Source organism: Notechis scutatus, chromosome 1 (genome assembly GCF_049901735.1).
Source record: "Notechis scutatus isolate UNSWTSFEM ecotype Mainland chromosome 1, rNotScu1.2, whole genome shotgun sequence".
Lineage (NCBI taxonomy): Eukaryota > Metazoa > Chordata > Lepidosauria > Squamata > Elapidae > Notechis > Notechis scutatus.
The window spans coordinates 88495507-88516441 of NC_142009.1; the positions used below are offsets into that span (position 1 = coordinate 88495507).

Sequence of the window (20935 nt, forward strand, 5' to 3'; positions counted from 1 at the left end):
CTAAACTGGGAAGGCAGTGAGGGCTTCTGGCTACAACATGTAAACAAGCATTAATCATCTTGATTTCAAAGCTATCTAAGCAGGATTCAGCAATTGCTTTGTATATTGGCATCCAACAGTGCTTAGCAGAGCATGCAAAATTATGTATCATTTAAAATCCCTTAATGATCTTGAAAAAAATGTGAAAATGGGGCTTTGCGCATATGTAGTGGCATTCATCCATTATGGAAGCTCCCATTTTTGTTACAGCTGATGACAACAATATGTGTTAATTTCAAAAGGACCTGTAGTTACAATAGTGATTATGGGAAACTAATTATCATCTGTTCAATGAGATAAGAGACAAAAAAAGCTCTTTATGAATTTTTCCCCAAGTAGTCTTAAATTATGGAGACAGGCATTTCATGGGGATAAAAAGGATTTAAGCTGGAAGCCAAATGGTTCCATAATCTTTAGAGACAACTTTTACTAGAAACGATTAAAAAAAATGCAAGCAGTGTGTTATCTTCGCATTCTTTTCACCTGATATTTGGAATGTTAATATTTAGTTTCATTCAAACCTTTTTATATGATCAGTTTGCCAGTTCTAGGATGAGTGATAAATTGTTACATATCACTGACATGAAATTAAACAGAAAAGCTCTTTATAATAGTAGGGCAGAAAAGCATTGGCAAACATTTGCTACCTCTTATGCAGCACTAGCAATAAACAAAATACCAATGTATTTTGTATTTCTCTCACACAATTCTCATTCTCTTCTTTTACAGAAGTCTTGGGAGGCAATTTCAGTCCTTTTTCCACAATTCCCAATTATAGGTAACACTCCAAAAAGTGTTGCAGCTGTAGAGAGTTTTAAGTTATAAGCAAGGAGGATTATCATTTATTTGTGCTGAAAATTAGATAACAAAAATATTGCAAATCCTTCTACCTTTGTTATCTTTAACCAGTGAGACAAAAATTAGTCTAGAGTAGCCTTTCCCAACCTAGTACCCATCAAATGTATTGGGACTACACATATTCAAACTATTATAGACCAACACTGTAACTTTTTATTCATTTTTATTAAAGCATATTATTGTCAACACAGATTCCAACATTCTTCAGACATCTTCACAACTTCTACCCAAAGCCTCTGAACTCTGCAATTGGTATGCTAAAACAGTCACCTCTAACAGTCAGATGATGAGCCTCTGTTAAAAGGGGATTCAATCCAACATTTGCTTTAAAGTGTTATCACTATACAGGTAGCCTTCAATTTACAACCATTTTGGAGAGATCATTTAAAGTTACAATGGCACTGAAAAAAAGTGACTTATGACAGGTTTTTCACACTTAAAACCATTGCAGCATCCTCACAATCATGAAATCAAAATTCGGGTGCTTGATAACTGGCATTTATTGATGACAGCTGCACTGTCCAGAGGTCATGCAATCATCATTTATAACCATCCCACCTGTCTTCTGACAAACAAAGTCCATGGGGAAAGCCAGATTCATTTAACAAACACATGATTCAATTAACAATTCCAGTAATTTGCTTAGCAACCATGACAAAAAAAAGTTGTAAAATGGGGCACAACTCACTTAACAACTGTTTTTCTCAGCAATGGAAATGTTGAACTCCCTGTGGTTGCAAATTGAAGGCTACCTGTATATAGTCTGGCACTCTTACAGATTTAAATTATAGTAACTATTTCCCATTTCAACAGACTATACATGCATGACAGTTTGGTTTGGGTGACACCTAAAATGGAAGCATTGCAGAGTTGTTCATCCACATTTAACATGTTAAAAAATTATCGCCCCCAACTTAAGTTTTCCAACTTATTTTTGGTGCCTTCTGATAATAAAATATACAAGACTTGTTTTGCTTTACCTATCCCAAATAGAGGTAAGCTAACAAGCTTAAAAACCATGTCGAGAATAACTGTAAATGTAGTGTTGTTTAAAGATCTGTCTACTGTTGAATTCAATTCACTTAATAACTAATATAGTGACTACTTATTTTTGCACAGAGATTATAAAATGTTTTATTGTCAGAGATGTTGGAAAGTAAAAAAAGGAAAAAAGAACACCTGTTAGCATTTCTGCTTCAGAGAGATTAGTTTAAAAGAACAAAATTGGATTTGGATTCAGTGAGGCCTGGCAGCCAAACAAGATTTTTGACCTCAGTCATTTATAGTCATTCTGCACATTCTTAGTGCTAAAGAGATTTCCAGTAATTTATCTGTGAACAGAGAAACCTTACATTGTTTTTTTCTGGGAAGACGAAACTAAAAATGAAAGTGTGATTAACCTAGTTCTCAATGCCAGAAGTGTCTCATCACTATCTTTCCTTCATTATCTGTCTACAAAACACTTGATGTTTCAATGAGTTCTAGTGCCATTTTATATCTCAAAAGAATGTCTCACTGAACAATCAGAGAAAAGTTTTGTTTAAAAGACCAGAAGTCCAAGAACACATTGGTTTTTCAGTATTTTTATTTATTTATTTATTTACTTATATCCTGACTATTATTTTTACAAATAACTCAAGGTGGCAGACATATCCAACACGCCTTTCTCCCCCTATTTCCCCCATAACAATAACCCTGTGAGATGAATTGGGCTGAGACAGAGTTGGGTCACCCAGCTAGCTTTCATGGCTACGGCGGAACTGGAACTCATGGTCTTCTGTTTTCAAGCCTGGTACCTTAATCACTAGACCAAGCTAACTAATTGACTTGTCTGTCTATCCATCCATCCATCCATCCATCCATTCATCCGTATGCTTTTTATATATTTCAAAGGATGTTTCTTATTTTGAGAGCTGGGCATACAAATTTCATTTTAATATGTGCCATTGTACATACAGGTAAATGACAATAAAATTGTCTTATCCCTTTTGTTTACTTTACTGAACTATATATTATGGGAGGATTTGTGTAGTGGATTTACATTTAATTATCCCTATGACTGCATTCACACTATGCAATACAGAAACGAATATACTATTGCAGTTTCAGCTATCTTTATAAATACCAAGTTGATAGCTTTTGGAAACCTGATTTGCCTTTGTGAACATAAATTGTCAGTATAATCCATGATAGAAGAAAAGCAGAAGATTTGACTGCTGCTAAGCAAAATGGAATAAACAGCTGAGAGATTGAAAAAGACAGCTGTGGATTTCTAGGTATACCTGGATGTTTCAATAATGTTAACATTTGTCAAATGTTACCCGATTCTGTGTAATCTCTTGAGAGATTATGTTCTGCAGATGTAGGGATTACTTTTTAAAAGGGAAAAATGTGTTTATTTAAAAGTATAACCCACTACCATGAATCCAAAATGATTTAACTCACTAAAAGGTGTACTTATATGTGTTTTAATCATTTTTTTCAGCAAACAGCATGCTGTTCCTCTACATTGTAGACAATATTTTCATCCCATAACATATATTTTGCTCCAAAAGGAACCAGGGACAGCTCTTTCTTGCTCTCTTCTTTTCATTTATCTATTACCTACCTTAATTGCTTGGAACTGTACCACCCATACATTTCCTGGGCACCATGTTTGTTATTTATTTACTAATTTACAGTTTGTATACCATGAAATTCAAAATGATTTATATCCTTTTTGGATATATGGATGGATTACATCCATAAAAACAAATTAGCCATGGCAACATAAATGATCATAAACTAATATAAAACTCAAATGAATAAAGCTAATGTCTCATCCTATCAGCAATGACATGCAAGCACACCATTAAACTCTGGAGACTTTCCAAAATAAAATAATTTTAAAAGCCTCCCAAAATGACGGTATAAAAGGAGCCATTTTGGACCTCTGATGAAATATGCTTTAAGGAATAGGGGCAATTATCAAGAAGACCTGCCTCTAAGTCCAGTTCAACAAATTTCATCAGAGGAAGAGCCCTAAAGCATTTTGCCTTCAGTAAAATGTAGAAGATAGATGGATTCCACAGCAGACGTTGTTATGCCCCTAAAGCAGTTTACTCCCATCAGCAGCTGGGTTGTTGCATTTGGGAAAATCTGCAGTTTCTGAATCTTTGTAAAGCAGTCAGTCCATGACATGTGCCTTGTAGGCATCTAAACTCAAAGTGATAAGAGTATGAATCACTGTCATTCCAAAACAGTGACACAAGTAATGCAAATTAGGTGAAGAGTGATTCAGGCTAGGAGTGATTAGTATTACCATTTTGAATATCAAAATCTTCAGCTTAAGAAACTATCTCCAGATTCTTCAAGATAACTTTGATTTCTGGGACAATAAAGGAGTAATGAATTTTGAAAGGCATACTCACAACGCAAAGCTTTTTGTAGTCTCCGGATCTTGATGGCTGTACGATAAGCAGAAAAGCGCACATTGTTCAAATCAGCTAAAAAAAAGCCAAAGAAGAAAAAGTTAATATATTCTAAGGAAGTATTAGCCCAATACCATCAAACATTTGTTGTCAGTTTTAACAAAATGCATCAACAGTCCATCAATCAATAGTTGATCCTTTTCTTGATTAATTAAGAGAAAAAAAGAAAATAGGAATGCAACACTACAAATTAAATGAGAGGTTTAAAGTTAGTTCCTGTTCAGAAAAAATGAATAGGATAATGGCAGCTGTTTAACATTTTAGACAGCTTTACTTTGAACATCGTAGTAACATTTACATGAATGGCGTCAGATGAGAAAAAAACAATTTATCTTACAATACAAAACAGGCTAGTTGCTGTAACATAGAGATGTGCAACAAGCTATGGACAGGTATACTAAGGATTATGTTTCAAAAATTGATCAGAACAAAGTAATAGATGGACCCAGGGTAAAAGTGACTTGATCTGATTCAATGCAATTTAAGTCAAATATAATGAAAGTGTTTCTTTTTTAGTGAAAACCCTTGGAGATGCTCCAGTGGCCATTCCTAAGCCTTTCAGAAATGCACGAGACTTGATTTTTAGTATTATTCTGCCCTGCACCAGTCCTCTCTGTGGCATATTTTTTTATAAGATCCTCAGAGGTTCTTAGTAGCAACTCTCACAGTTCCACGTCTTCAGAATCAAAACTTTGATACATCCACTGGAAGCAACTTCCTGTTAGAACTGAATTCTATGGAAAAGGGCCACATGATCAATCTCTAACTACATGAGTCTTAATTTCAATATATTCATAGCCAGATAAGAAGTGTTAATAATACATTTAATAGAAATCCTTGATGGCAATGTCAACTCATAAAACATTTGTATGCCTGTTTTAGAGTTGCCACGAACAGAAGGGCGGGGGGGGGGGATTTGAAAGAGCAGTACAGCAGTTTGGAACCAAAAGTGCATTCCATTCTTCTCTTGCAAAGATTATAACTAAGTGACCAGAATTTCTGCCATGCAAATCTCTAATTAGAGAATGTGATTGATGACTCTTAGCTATGAATGTGTTTCGGCTGGAGAATATGAATTATGATACACCCAAAGGGGTGGGGGGAAACCAGGGTCAAGGGTGACATGAATTACGTGTCTCAGAATCAGCTTCAAGCAGGTCATGCCAACATGCTCGCTTCTTATAAATTCTTTGTAGTTTTTGAAGCTTGGCTCGAGGCTCATGATTTAATTAGGGCAACTGCTGGAATCCTGACAGCATATTTATTTCCAGCTTTTTTTCCAGAAAATTAAAGAGGCATATATAATGTTCCTTCTTTCACTTTTTCACCCTTATAAACAAAAATGAAATAGGTTGGGCTAGGAGAAGATAATGGGCCTAAAATTATCCTGTGAACATCCATGACTGAGATTTAGAAGGAATCAAGTAGCACCTTTTCAAAACAATGATTTTATTAAAAGACATACGATTTTGTGAACTATAGTTCGTTTCCTCAGATACATGGAATGGTTAAACTGGATGTAGGATTTCAATTGGGATGATACAGGTCAGGAGGAGGAAAGAGTGTTATGTAGGTGCATATGAGATAGGTTAAAGTACCCAATAAATTAGCAATTGTAATATTTTAAAACTCTTTGCAAAACAGACTATCTGGGATAGCTTATAACTTTTAAACATGAGTTCTGCAGTCCCTCACTCTAGTGTGCTGGCTTTGCTTTTTCAAAACATATACCTCACAGCTGAGGCAGACTTGAAACCAAGTGTCTCTAGTGCTAAACTCAGCACCTTAACCATTCCACAACTCTGGATGCTAAAAGTCATGTACTGCTTTCATAAAAGAACCGTTGTGGTGCAATGGTTAGAATGCAGTATTGCAGGCGAATTCTGCCGACTGCCAGGAGTTCAATTCTGACCAGCTCAAGATTGACTCAGCCTTCCATCCTTCCAAGGTCGGTAAAATGAGGAGCCAGATTGTTGGGGGGCATTATGCTAATCGGGTAAACTGCTTAGAGAGAACTGTAAAGCACTGTGAAGCAGTATATAAACCTAAGTGCTATTGCTATAATGCAGTTCTTATACCTTGAATTTATTATTAAAGAAGCACTAGCCAAATTATATTCCTTAGAGTGTCATCAGGTATGTTTTGAAATATATTATATTCAAATACATGGGATCCTATGGCATTTTTTTGAGGAATAAATATAATAATTGTACCAAACTTCCATTTAAACCAGAGGTAGTATTCAGCAGGTTCTGACCAGTTCTGGAGAAATGGTAGCGGAAATTTTGAGTAGTTTGGAGAACCGGCAAATACCATCTCTAACTGGAGATTTTACAGTATCCTTCCTCTGCCACGCCCACAGAACTGGTAGTAAAAAAAATTGAATCCCATTACTGGTTTAAACTGCAACATACCTTTGCTTTAATTAGAAGGTGTACAATCAATAAACTGAACCTGGTGGTTATTAAGGAGGACATTGTACATTGTATAAATGAAAAAAGTATAAGAATATAATACAGGCATTGGACATAGTTGACTTTAAGAAGAATTAACATGAATGACATTATGACAAAGTTATAGGGTAACTTGTATCCTGCTTATGTGGCATAAACTGCACTTTTGCACATGGAGAGGCTTTAGTTTTAAGGGCACTTACATAGTGATTGGAATAGTTCAATCATTTTAGGATGATCCCAGGATGTTGTTTGAGTGTGATGACTGCAAGAAAAAAACATGAATATTATTTTCAATCACCAGGAAACAAAAATGCAGTAAACAATCTGCCTAAAAATAATTGTTAATGTATCACGACCAAATTTCAGGAATCCGGGCAGTTATGTATCTACACTGAAACAAGTTTTAAACTTATGTATTGTATCATGTATCAATTACACAACATGAATTAATAAGTCACTGTTGAAACACAGGGATTTAGCAAGTAGTTTTTATTATAATGGCAGAATCTCTTTTCTGAAGAGTATGTATTATATCAGGGGTCTTCAAATTTGATAGCTTTAAGACTTGTGGACTTCAACTCCCAGAATTCATCCTCCAATCATGTTAGCTCAGGAATTCTGGGAGTTGAAGTCTACAAGTCTTAAAGCTGTCAAGTTTGAAGACCCTTGTATTATATCTTTATGGAATATGATTAGTTCTTTGAATCCTGGCTCTATATCTCTCAGATTTTTACTGTTTTTAATATAGACGGTCATTGACTTACAACCATTCATTTAGTAACTATTCAAAATTACAACAGTACTGAAAAAGTAACTTATGATTGTTTTCCACACTTATGAATATTGTAGCACATGATCAAAATTGGGATGCTTGGCAACTGACTGGTATTTATGACAGTTGCAGTGTCCCAGGGTCATGTGATCACCTTTTAAAAACCTTCTGACAAGCAAAGTCAATGAGGAAATCAGATTCACTTAACAACCACAATTCATTTAACAACTGAAGTAATTCGCTGAACAACCATGGCATAAAAGGCTGTAAAATGGGGCACAATTCACTTAACAACTCTCTTGCTTAGCAACAGATAGGAATAAATACCAATAGGTTATTGGTTGATGACACTATGTTGATGACATTTGCCTGGTAGCAAAAACTGTAAAGGATCTGCAAGTCCTAGTAAAAAAGTGAAGCACCACAATAAAAAAAAGGACTAAAATTAAATACTAACAAAAACACACTAATGAGTACAGGGTAGAAAAGTTAATCTCAGAATTATCAATGAAGCTATTGAAGGGCTGGATAGCTTCTACTTTTCAGGATCAACACTAAAGGAACAAGCAGTCAAGAAATAAGCCACAGACTAGCACTTACTACAATAGCCAGGGAGACCTTGGAAAAGATATTCAGATTCAGTTATATGTCTACATCTATAAAGAAATGTGCATGCAATGCTAGTCCCTATGATACTTTATGGAAATGAAAGTTGGGGCTTTGAAGAAGCAGAATAAGAAGAGTATTGACCCTTTTGAATTTTCTTGTTGGGAAAAACTTCTGAAATGCTATGGACAGCAAAGAAAATAAACAAGTGGATCATCAAATTAATTGACCCAGAGCTCTTATTCAAGGCACAAGTGATCAGATTGAAATTATCCTACTTTGATCACATCTTGTAAAGACTGAGCTCTCTGGAGAAGGCTCTTATGCTGGGGCTGTTATGCTGGGAAAGGTAGAAGGAACTAGAATAAGAGGATGACCAGTAGAGGTAGATGGATTCAGTTTCAGTGGCAATGAATGCCACTGAAAGACCAGGTTAGGAACAAATCAACATGGGGTCAGCAATGACCTGATGACGTGCAACCTCCTTCAAATCATACACCAGAATGTTATTTTATTTCAGCATTTCTGGAAAACTAATTTCATTAGATATAGTAGGTCATATTTTAAAAAAAGAACCTTTCAAACATCCAATATGATACAATGTTCATAAATTGAGTATATGTTAACAAATTAAGCATTATTTAATGAAGTAATGCATTATATTCTCCTCTTTTAAACCTGCTTCAATAAGTGATGTACACTCAGTTAAATAATAATGTTGATGGCCAAAATCAATTAGAAAATAAATTTTCACTGCCTACTCAGCCATGGTTAGAAAGAAATTGTGATATATTTCTTACTGATGTCAAAATGGAGAACTGGGAAATATTTCTAGTTCTCAGAGAATAGAGTTTTGCTACACTCCAGAGGGAGCAAATCCTCCAGAGGGTTTTTAGCCATCCCTGCTTCCACTTTTAACCGATCATTTACTCCCCAATCTTTACATCCATCTTCATTGCTCACTTCCACCCAAATAAAGTAATATGGCCCCAGTGCTGTTTTACTCGGCTGCTAATTCAGTTAATATAGCTGATCAGTTTGTCTAAAGAAAACAAATTGGCTGTGGATTCACTGATTCTCAAGCTGTCTCCCTAATGCCCTCTTGCACTAAACTGCTGATGGCTTGAAAAATTGCTCGGAAATTGTTATTTATTTCCTAGGACATAAGTTTTCTTCCCTTCATTTAGTGGAATTCTATTGCCCTGCCATTCTAATTTCTTCAGCCACTGACCTTGGAAGCTTAGGACTGCTTTCACGCATTACTTATAACATTTAAACTTAACATAATTGTATATTATGATGTACCTATAAAGAGCAGTCCAAGTAACAAGATAATATAATCTCTGTATCAATCAATGTCAAGTCACTCACTCAAGGAAGATTAATTTTTATATCTATGTGTGACAATTTAGGTTTTGTGCTGTTGCTGTATGTTTCTCTGCATGCCTTTTTTGACTCTTTGTATGCTGCTAGTACAAGAGTGTCATCTTTGCTACGGCCCTACATTGATAAGCAGTGCAGAATTTTGCAGATACATTTTCTTCCCCAGTTTGGATTCAATTTTTTTTTACTACTGGTTCTGTGGGCGTAGCTTGGTGGGCGTGGCAGGAGAAGGATACTGTAAAATCTCCAGTCAGAGGTGGTATTTGCTAGTTCTCCAAACTACTCAAAATTTCCACTACCGGTTCTCCAGAACTGGTCAGAACCTGATGAATACCACCCCTGGTCCTAACTAGAATACAGAATATCTTTGCTGACTATTATTTTTAATTATTATTTTTATTTTAAAATTATTTTTAATTTTAATTTTTGCCTGTAAATAAATGAATAGTTCTGTTTAAAAGAAATTTATTCCATTTCTACCTATCCTGCTGCAATTCAAGTAACTCTCAGATAACTTAGCAACTGTTTCAGTCCAGCTGATCCTGCAAATACTCTTAAGATAATAAACTATTATCTTATCTCAGATTTATATTTCATTTTTTAGTAATTTCTGATAAAAATGTAGCTTTAAATCTATTTACCGTGGCTTATAAATCAGTGGAGAGATTAATAGGAAATGCTGGATAAACAAAAGGAAGTGGAGAGTTAAATGCCTTTTTTCTAATAAGCTATTTTGTTTGCCACTAGTGAGGAAAAAATAAGAAATATGCTCTATTTAATGCTGAGTAATATATTTCATATTTATTCAATTCTTTCACACAAAATATTATTTGTTGATTGCAGGGTTAAATTTTAACAAACAAAAATTATTCAGTGGGTTGACTACCTTTACATGTGCTCTTGGCTAGTTCTGTGAATATCAGAAGAGAAAATGTAATAAAAACTGTTTACAAAATAAAACTTCTGTGTTAACTGCTGTAAGGTAGAAAGGAAAATTTTAGATTTATGTTGCCACTAACAGAAATATATTTCTCTTCTGAATTTTAAGGGTAACATCATAAAATTTATCTAAGATATAGATCAAGCATTTCATCAGCCTTGAAAAATTGTAGTGGAAAATGCTAGTAGCTTTACAACATCATAAAAACAGGCTTTTAAAGGCAGGCTTCTCGTGTCTCTAAAAATTTATTTTCCAAGCTTCCTACTGCAATAACTTTTCATAGCACCGAGACACCCCTGCCCTTTCTAAAACACCCAACATGAACTTTCATTCTCTTCATTCATTATTTTCATCCCTGTGTGTTATTTTAAAGAGATAACTGAAAGACTCAGGCTTTGCTCAACACCCATATCCACACAATATTTTAAAGGATAAATATTTAAACCCAAACATACCCAATTCAAATCTCAGAGGAAAGGACTCTACCAAATATTGGAAATAAGGCTTAAGATGTTTGAAATGCACGGGCATGCAGAATCATAGAATCTCTGCAAGGTCACAGATTCTTTGGAATGGACCGCTTAGTCCAACCACCCCATTCAGTTTAAGAATCCAAACAAAAGCATCCCCGACAGATGACTGTCTAGCCTTTGTTTAAACCAGGTGTCCCCAAACTTGGCAACTTTAAGACTTGTGGACTTCAACTCCCATGCTGGCTGGAGAATTCTGGGAGTTGAAGTCTACAAATCTTAAAGTTGCCAAATTTGGGGACCCCTGGTTTAAACTCAAGGGAAAGTTACAACCTCCATGGGTATGAAGCTTGGTGGCACAGTAGTTAGAATGCAGTATTGCAGGAAAATTCATTTCACTGCCAAGGGTTCGATCCTGACTGGCTCAAGGTTGACTCAGCCTTCCATCCTTCTGAGCTCGGCATTGCACTCATGTCAGAAGCAACAAAGCACTTCCAGGTTGAAAGGATTAAGCCAATGACATCATCATTGTCTGGAGGATGCCCAGTTGTGAGCAGGACCAAAGGACAGGAGCTCACTCCACTCCACAGTAGGTCTCAAACATGATCTTGCTAAACTCCAACCCAGCATCCAAACCATGAAAGCCACAAGGCTTCGTGGTTAATTAATTGGCTTATTGCTTAATGAATCTTACTGTTAGGAAATTTTTCCCAGCATTCATCTGGGATTTATCTTCCTGAAACATAAATCCATGGCCTTGCCCCTAAGTATGGGCAATGAATTTGTATTTGTTTGGAAAGATAGAATAGCGACTACAATGTCATTTTTAGACCGCTCCTGAAGAATTCTACTTAGCATGGGTTATGATAGGGGAAAGCATCAAACAGTGCATAAAAGATAGAGTATCTGTCTGCCCTAACTATGACCCTGAACTTTGTCAGCAAATTCATCAGGTACACTGCCTCCCTCATTAAATAATCATCCAAAATGAAAGCTCTTAAGCATGCTATCATACCTTCACTTCAGCCATTTTTGAGGGTCCATAAAGGAAGACTCCCTATCTGAAGCAGCTATGCCCCTACATCTTTGGACACATAGAAACAACAAAGCATATGAACCGTGGTGGCACAGTGGTTAGAATGTGGTATTGCAGGCAAATTCAGTTCACTGCCAAGGATTTGATCCTGACTGGCTCAAGGTTGACTCAGCCTTCCATCCTTCCGAAGTCGGTAAAATGAGGACCCAGATTGTTGGAGGCAATATGTTGACTCTATAAACCACTTAGGGAGGGCTGTAAAGAACTGTGAAGCAATATAAAAGTCTAAGTGCTATTGCTATATACTTCTCCAGTGCTGTACCATAAACAGTTGTAATAGTCTTATTGTATAATTATGTCAAAAATATCCAGGGTGCATGGGACATTCCCTGCAGTTTCTGAATACCAACCTTGCTACAACTTATAGCAATGCCAGTTCTGTGTACCCTAAAATCTGTGTGATGAAGATTTGAGGCTCATGTTTGGGACTCAATATTACAAATTAGACTCAGTGGTTACTCATATGCCATAATAGGGTACCCCCCCTCTCTAATATTCCCCTTTATCTTTTTAATAATCCCATGTTTTCTTTTAAATTCCCACTTTTTAAATATTTTTTATGTTATAATATACACTTATAGTTTTTGGTTTATATATTTTACATGGCTTTTACATAATAAATTTAAAAATAAAACTGTAATAAGTTTTTCTGTAATCCAGATATGTTTGCCATGAATATACAACATTCATTTAATATAGAATTGGCTTAGAGACATCAGTTTCTTATTCTGATAAGCATTTATCTAAACTGATCATGTCTGTTAAAAATAGCAGTAAATCAGTTGATTTTTTTCTGGCTGTATAAACACAGTGTTTTTATTTCTGCTTATTATGCTGGACCCCATGGGTCTATTTTTCATCAACTCATTTTCGACTTTCCTTAAAAGCATCCAAATTTGACAGTTGAAAAACTAGCCTCTGTCTCTTTGATCTCCTTGATGTCTGGTCAATAAATGGAGCACATAAATTAAAGAAGCATAAAAACGATTATCACTGAACAGGAGAAAGAGATTAAAAATGGGGGAGGGGGAAAAGCAACAACTCTGAACTGAATCAAGTAAAGGCATATGATTACATATGCTTTCAAAAGGACCGTTCCTTTTCCTTGTATCTGAAGTATTTGGCAGAAGCTGAACTCCACTGTCCTGGTTCTGTGCACAAAATTGAAAAGGTGGCCAGAAAAATCCATGTTATGGACCCAGAATAAATTATAAAAACTTAGATAGCCTCAAGATTCAGATAAGATGTTCAAGAGATGGAACCTTGTCAAAAAATCAACTCTACATCATTGCAGGAGTGTCAAACTGGCAGCCCTCAGGCCGGATGTGTCACGCCCACCCCAGCTCCGCGGATGAGAAAAATGTCACGAAACATCACATGATGGCACCATGACACAGCGAGTTTGACACCCGTGGACTAGACAATCTGTAAGATCCTTCATCTCTTCCATTCTATAATTACATGCAATGCACTACAGCTTTCCCCCACCAACTACAAAGCCCTGACAACTGTTGTAACCTTTGATCAGTTGTACAAAACCATGCATTTTTAGAATTGCTTAGTGCGTCCAAACTGGCGTTATCTTTCAATGCAAATTTAACAGTTGATACTGATCCATCTTGACTTCACTAATCTGGTCTTCTGCACAGATCTGCATTAGCTATTGTGAGTTCAGGAATCCTTGTCTTTGAAAATCAGATCCTCTGAGTGATCTTCAGAAATGCAGTTCATTGAAAATGAATACAGGTAATCCTCACGACTGAAATTGAGCCTGTAATTATGGTGATAACTTATGCTGGTCGTTAAGCAGACCATCCAATTTTATGATCTTTTTTGCAGCAATCATAAAGCAAACAGCAAAATTATTAAGCAAATCCCCCGGTTATTAAGTGAATCCATTGTCTGCAATGGTTGGTTTTTGCCAGAAGCCAGAAGTAAATGCCAATTTCTAACAAAAACATAGTAAATCGTGGTCACATGACCATGGAATGCTGCAAATGACCATAAATGCAGACTGATTGTCAAGCATCCAAACGTGATCACATGACTGCAGAAGAAGGGGGCATCAGAACTTCACATCTGGGTCTAAGCAGCCCTAGGGAAGTCTGTTGAAATTTTAAATAGTCACTGGTTATAAGTTGTGGACTACCTGTACTGAAAGCATTCTCTTGGTAGTAAACTACTGACTGCATACTATAATTCTCGGATCATCAGGTTATTAACTGCACTTCCTAATTGCTATCTCATACAAACTCAACTGGATAATTCTGATTATCAGGGCAGGTGAATGGTGCTAGAATGTAAAACCTGGGAAAAGTTATAAATATATTGCCAATTTTCAGCCCGACGTGATTTATCCACAACTATACATGGATTATGTAAATCTTGCACTTCACAATAAATTTCTAATTTTCATTGGAAAAGAGATTGCACATGAGCGAAGAAACTTTTCCATGGAACTTGCTTGATTGGCTATGTAGGGGATGGGAGTTGAGATAATGGGACAAAAAAGTACAGCAGGTGTGAGTGGTATGTGACAACAGCAACGTAAGAAGGAAATTACACTGCTGTGCAAAACTTTTCTATATTTTTAGATGCAACTTTTAGCTCATCCTGCACGCAGTTTTGCCTATACTGAAAAAAAGTTCAGCCCATTAGGATTAGTCAATAATAACCTTCTACTTTTACAACACTTGCTGCCAGAAGTAAGCAAGATTTCAACAGGTTTTGTTGCCTCAAATCAATTCTCTGCTTTCTAAATTATATGATTTTATATAGGCTTCCCTGGAAATAGGTCTCATTGATGTCAGAAGGATTTGCAGTAGTACACTTGAAGGATTACATTTTATTGGCTGTTCTATTCTCCATCTACTCTTTTGGGCATATATAAGCTGGCTACTGCAAACATTGTTGACATGGTTAAAATTCCTAACCCAAACCATAGGAATGAAAACATGAGAATATTCCAGTTGGATCAGACCTAAGCCTATCCATTTAGCACATCTAACACATTAGCAGAAGCATCTAGGAAAACTACAAATAGGAGTTCAAGGTAGCTCTTCTTTCACATTGTTGTCCCATATGTAGAGATGGACTATTCCATGCCTGCAGGGGTGGGGTTCTACAGGTTTGCACCTGTTCGCTACAACCAGTTGTTAACTTTTTAAGCAGTTCGGAAAACCGGTTGTTAGAAAAAATTACTGGCCTAATCCTGTAAGGAAGGCAGGAAGGAAACATTCTGGTATTGCTTACAGAAACTGCCTCTCCATTAACTCTTATTACATTCTTGGCAGGATTAGACTTCCTGTCTCAGGAACTTCTCTGGAGATTTTTTTCCTCCTTTGCTGGTACTTTTCTTGTGTGGAGTGACCATTCAAAGTTACAATGGCACTGAAAAAAGTGGCTTATGACCATTTTTCACACTTACAACTGTTGCAGCATCCCTACAGTCACAAGAGGCCAGGCAAGGAGAAGCGTGCCTCGATGTGAGTGATGTTGAGTTGGCCACGCCCAGCCAGTCACATGACCACCAAGCCACGCCTACCAACTAAGCCACGCCCACAGAACCAGTTGTTAAAAAATTTGAATCCCACCCCCGCATGCCTGGAAGGTACATCCAGTAACCAAAGCTAGTAAAAACCATTGGCTTGTCTTCCAGGAATGTGTCTAGCCCTTCTTAATTCCTTCTAAACTAGCAGCTATGTGATTGTATATTCCCCAAAGTAATTATATGCTGGATGAATAAATGCTTCTCTTATCAGTCTTAAATCTCCAACTTAGATTTATTGTCTGGCCTCCAGTTCTAATGTGGGGAATAGAATTCCCTGTTTCTTTTTTGCTACCTTCCAATTTCATAGAAGAAACTTTGATCAGCTTAATAGTGCTATCCCACCCCAGCTATACACTTCTTAAGCAAAACTTTGATCAGCTTAATAGTGCTATCCCACCCCACCTATACACTTCTTAAGCAAAGGTCTGTCACTTTCCCATTCCCATTACAGATTTCTCAGAATGCAAATGATATGAGAATCACAATTAATCTCTATGTGTTGGCTGAAGAACAGGACATTATCCGTCCTTCTTAGTTCCGTACTTGCTGCAATCATCATTTCTTTAAATCCTCTTTTGTTCTGCCAAACTGTCCAGATAAGAAGCGGTCCTCACTGTCTCCGGCTATCCTGAGTTATACCTACCATTTGTTCTCCCAAATATCACACATTTATTTATGTAATTGTATTATTGCATTTATATTACTTCTTTTACTGAGAAATACACTGCAAACCAATCAATCAAGTGGCTTAGGCTGAGATGTAGCAAACCGATAATATCCACAGTTGTATCCTAACATCTAGGTCAACACTTTTAATCACTACATTATGCTTCTATTTTTCAGGCTGCATGTGAAATACATGGCCAAATCCAATACAAAACACATGGTATCATTCCCTCTTGCCCTTAGAACTCACATCTAAAATTTTGCTTTCAGGAAAAATCTAGCTAAATCCAAACTGAAATGCCAAAACATGACTGAAAGGCAAGATGTAAGAAAGGGCAGATACTAATAGGCACAACTCTTGCTTCAAATAAGATTGGCTACTATATGGAATCAGGGTCACATTTTTAAAGTAAACTGAGTTTGAGAACAAAATAATGAAAAAGGTTTAAATAAATTAATTCCATGTTGCCTATTCTTCAGAAAGCATAAGGGCCATAGAGATAATAATTGGAGGACCCTCAAGATGCAAGGCTTTGGATGCCTTCGTCAATCTCTCCATTTGGGGAAAACGACTGGGAAACTGAAGTCTTTTCATTATTGTTTGCCAATTATCCTGTGAGCTGATAAATCTCTGCAGCCATCAAAGGACCTTTTTGCCCCTGCTGCTGATTGTCTCACTGGCCCATCCATCAAGAGATGAGAATATCTCTTGTCTTTGCATAAAGGATTGTTACAGGCAAGAGCCAAGAAACAAAGCCAAGAAACAAAGTATGATTTCTTTTGAAGAATGCCTGTAAATTATGATACATGTCCCACTTAATCCATAGCTAGCATTAACAATAATATTTCTTACACTCTCAAAAATGTACACAGTTAAAAATTGTGGAGCATCTATTTTATACTTTTTTGAAAGCATCTTAGTCTGTTATAACCAGAAAAATTGAAATAGCTAAATCCACGATCTTAGTTAATCTGCCATTTAGGAATTCTTCAATTTAATCAATGGCATTCATTGGACTCTACCAATCCATTCAACAGAGTAAGCCCAGGGTCATAATTAAAGATGCCTGAGTTAAGAGTAAATCCTGTTAAATCTTGAAATGGAAAAGCCTGTCTTGATTTAGAGGCCTTGGGAGTTTATATGGGGCTTTAATTGATCAGCTAAGGAGAAAATGAATCTTGTGCTTTGATAGAATGCCTGCCTTTTTTCTTTTTTTTTTCCCCAGTTCAAATACAATTCTGTCTGTACTATATTGTGCTTCTGGGATAAATTGTCTGACATTTATTGGTTTGGCCAGAATGACAACTTGGGATGTTTGGTTGAGTGCTGAACAAGGTTGTTTGTAGTCCAGCTTCTGGGATGTCAGAAAAATTCAATCTATTGACAGGAATTAAAATCTTATTCAGTGGATGGTTGACTATTTTTGAACACGTAAGGTAATAAACTAAGCAAGGGAGAAAGCAACACTGAGATGTCTTTAGAACTGAATCTCTTCCTACTCTCTCTTAAAATAGGCTGCCAAAACTCAGTTCCAAATCACTTTCTGACAAAAAAATACAGAACTCACATTGTGTTGAACACAAAGTTTAGAAGTAATAAAACCTTCTCTTTAACCTAGAAATTTAACTTCAGTTATTGTTTCCAGAGGTTTCTTAAACACCTTCTTAATTTAATGTAAAAGCAGTGTCATTAACTTAATAGAATTTCTGATACCATCAGACAGGATATAGACCCCTGCAGAACTGTTGTTCTATTCACTGAAACTACCAGTGTTGATTAGAAAATAAAGCTGAACAAAGCTGGTAGACAAATTCAATTACTGAAACTAATTATGGCAATATTTCTACTTTTAAAAAATCTTTAGCCACAATTATAGTCCCCCATGATAGCAAACAGCATTCTATAGTAATCACTTACTACATCTTTGCTGGCTGGAGAACTCATTTGGGTAGAGAGAATAAAAAATCAAGCCAACTAGCAAGCAAGGAAACAAAAACAATTCAACATCAAATATTCATTCAATCACATTAAATATGAAAATTTTCAATCAGCCAGTTAACAATGAAATACAGTTTTATAATGCCTACCATCAGCAAGTACCATTAAAGCCGACAATTCAAAGCCATTGGTTTAAACTGTTTATTTAAACTGATATGCTGTCCCAATCCAAAAGGACTCTGGCCTATTTATATTCCCCTCTTACACTAATAAGGTTAAAAAATCAAAATGAACAGCATGACCAGATACAAAAACATTGTCACTCAGGAACAATCAAGCATCCAAAAAGAACCCCTCAAAGGACCTCATTAGTCACAGCCATTCCATTCCCAAGCCAAAGCTCTTTTCAAAATCATGCTTTAACAGTAATCCTAAGGCCAAACAAGAAGATAAAGGGAAGATTGAGAAGGTTGATCTCTGGCCTCCAAAGATGACAATCCCTAATGAAAGAGACTTTGAGTCCTCTGCCCTCAAATTGTTGCATCTGCTCCAAGAGAAATCCAAGTCTAATATTTTAACTTCTAGCAGCGGGAGCCACAACAATATGAAAAATGTCCAGGGTTGACAGGGTGGCCATGAACTACACATCCACTCCCAGAGATGGCACATAGAAACATGTAAGGTATGGGAAGCTTCAATACCATCCTGGTGATGAAAGAGGGATGCTATCATGCAACAAAGGTATGTACCAAACTTCAAGAATAATGCCTCACATTCAATGCCTCAGGTTATCTACCTTATGTACTTCTGGTCACTTGTAGAGCCTTGCAAATGAGAACTGTCATGATGCCTCCCTGGGCTTGAACTCGCAACTAGAATCTTACCGCAAACTCAGAAGGGCACATTGTAAAAAGGGGGCACTCCCCTATTTCTCAATCGGGTTTGCTAATGTGCCCTCTAATCACAATTAGGTTATGGATGAAGACAGATACATAATGGCCAGACCTGGCATTAAGCAGCTGCAGCAGCAGCGGGATCCTACCTATTCCATTACCGATTTTGTGATTGCACATGTGTGTGCACCTAACACGCGCGCACAGCTTTCCACACACCAGCTGAAGCCTGCAGCGCCAATCAACTGAGAGGATAAAGAAGAGGGGCAGGTGGGAGAGCTGATCCTGTGCCTTTCTCTTCTTTCTCCTCTCAGCTGGTTGTCTGCTTTGTTCCATCCTCTCAGCTGATCATTGGAGGCTTTTTTTTTTTTACTACTTGTTCAGCTGAACCGGGCCGAACCGGTAGCATACCACCATTGAGCTGCAGCTGCTGTAAACGGCCTCTAAGAACCGGATAACTTGGGTCTTGAGCTGAGGTAAGCAGACAGAGGTGGGAATTGTGGAAGCAGGCATAGTGAAATAAAACTTATATCTCTTGAGAGTAATTCCGTAAGTGTTCTACTTGGTATTTAATAAAATTCTATCAAACATGATGACGGTAGTAATCTACATTATCACTGTCGTCACCACATGTCCAGAACACACATTGCTAACTAGTACAAAGTATGCATAGATACTATTAGCTTGTTATATAGACATAACAAATACTCAAGTGGTGTTCTGACCCAGCCTTCATGAGCCCAAAATCAACAGTCCACACATGAGGAAAAACCCCTTTTTATTTAGAAAGGCAGGAATTCATGGCATTCACTGACAAAGCTCCAGGTCACACCTCCTGGAGAGTGATTCACAAGCCAGGTCTGTGGGTTCCCTGCAGGGAGTCTCAATTAGCATTTCAATTCCAACACAAAGAGTCCTGACCAGCCTGGTTAGTGGCAAGGAAATCCTGGGAAGGAATCCACTGGAGGGAACTTTTCTTGAGCATGAATGGATGTCTCAACACCCACGCCTCCCACACCCCTCCTCCTTATATCTCAAGCCCCGGGAAGGGACTTGTTAACATCACCTTCTTTTCCTGAATAGCTGGCCCTCAGTCCTCTATTGCTTTCCTCTCTGCACTTCTCTGTGCATATGCACTTCTGGGCCCAGCAATTCCTCCCCCTTGCTCATCTCAGGCCGGAAAACAGCTGTCCCTCAGCCTGAGCTTGAATAGGTGGGACCTGCTCTGCATCTGGCTTTGAGACCTCCTGTTCCTCAGAGCCTTCTGCCGGTTCTGATGGTAACCCAGGCACTCCCTTCAGGCTCCCGCTCTATCTCCTCTGACTCATCTGACTTGACTGCTGACAGCCAACTAACCACAACAAGTGGCTACATTTCATGTAAACTAAATGTTTCAGGAGTAACATCAGCTGCAGCACTTGTATAGTGGCCCAGGCTGGTTATTTATTTATTTATTTATTTGATTTGCCAATTGTTTACAAGATAATAAGTATAAGTTTATACATAGTTGTGAATACATGAAATGGGTACATATAAGAAAAATAAAAGAATAAGAGAAACAATGGGACAGGGACGGTAGGCACGTTGGTGCGCTTATGCACGCCCCCTACAGACCTCTTAGGAAAGGGGTGAGGTCAATAGTAGACAGTCTAAGGTTAAAGTTTTTGGGGTTTGGGGAAGAGACTACAGAGTCGGGTAGAGTATTCCAGACATTGACCACTCTATTGCTGAAGTCGTATTTCCTGCAATCAAGTTTGGTGCGGTTTACTTTGAGTTTGTATCTATTGTGTGCTCTTG

The 20935-nt window shown here is 37.2% G+C and overlaps 1 protein-coding gene across 1 annotated transcript in view; it reads right to left on the reverse strand.

Annotated features, from left to right (window-relative positions):
• Positions 1-20935, reverse strand: part of UTRN (utrophin) — a 359787-nt gene that overhangs the window by 51462 nt on the left and 287390 nt on the right. The window contains exons 60-61 of the mRNA XM_026666216.2: positions 7024-7085; positions 4308-4382 (exon numbers count right to left, since the gene is read on the reverse strand). Of these exons, the coding sequence (XP_026522001.2) occupies positions 4308-4382; positions 7024-7085 (137 nt within the window). The remainder of the gene's footprint in view (positions 1-4307; positions 4383-7023; positions 7086-20935) is intronic.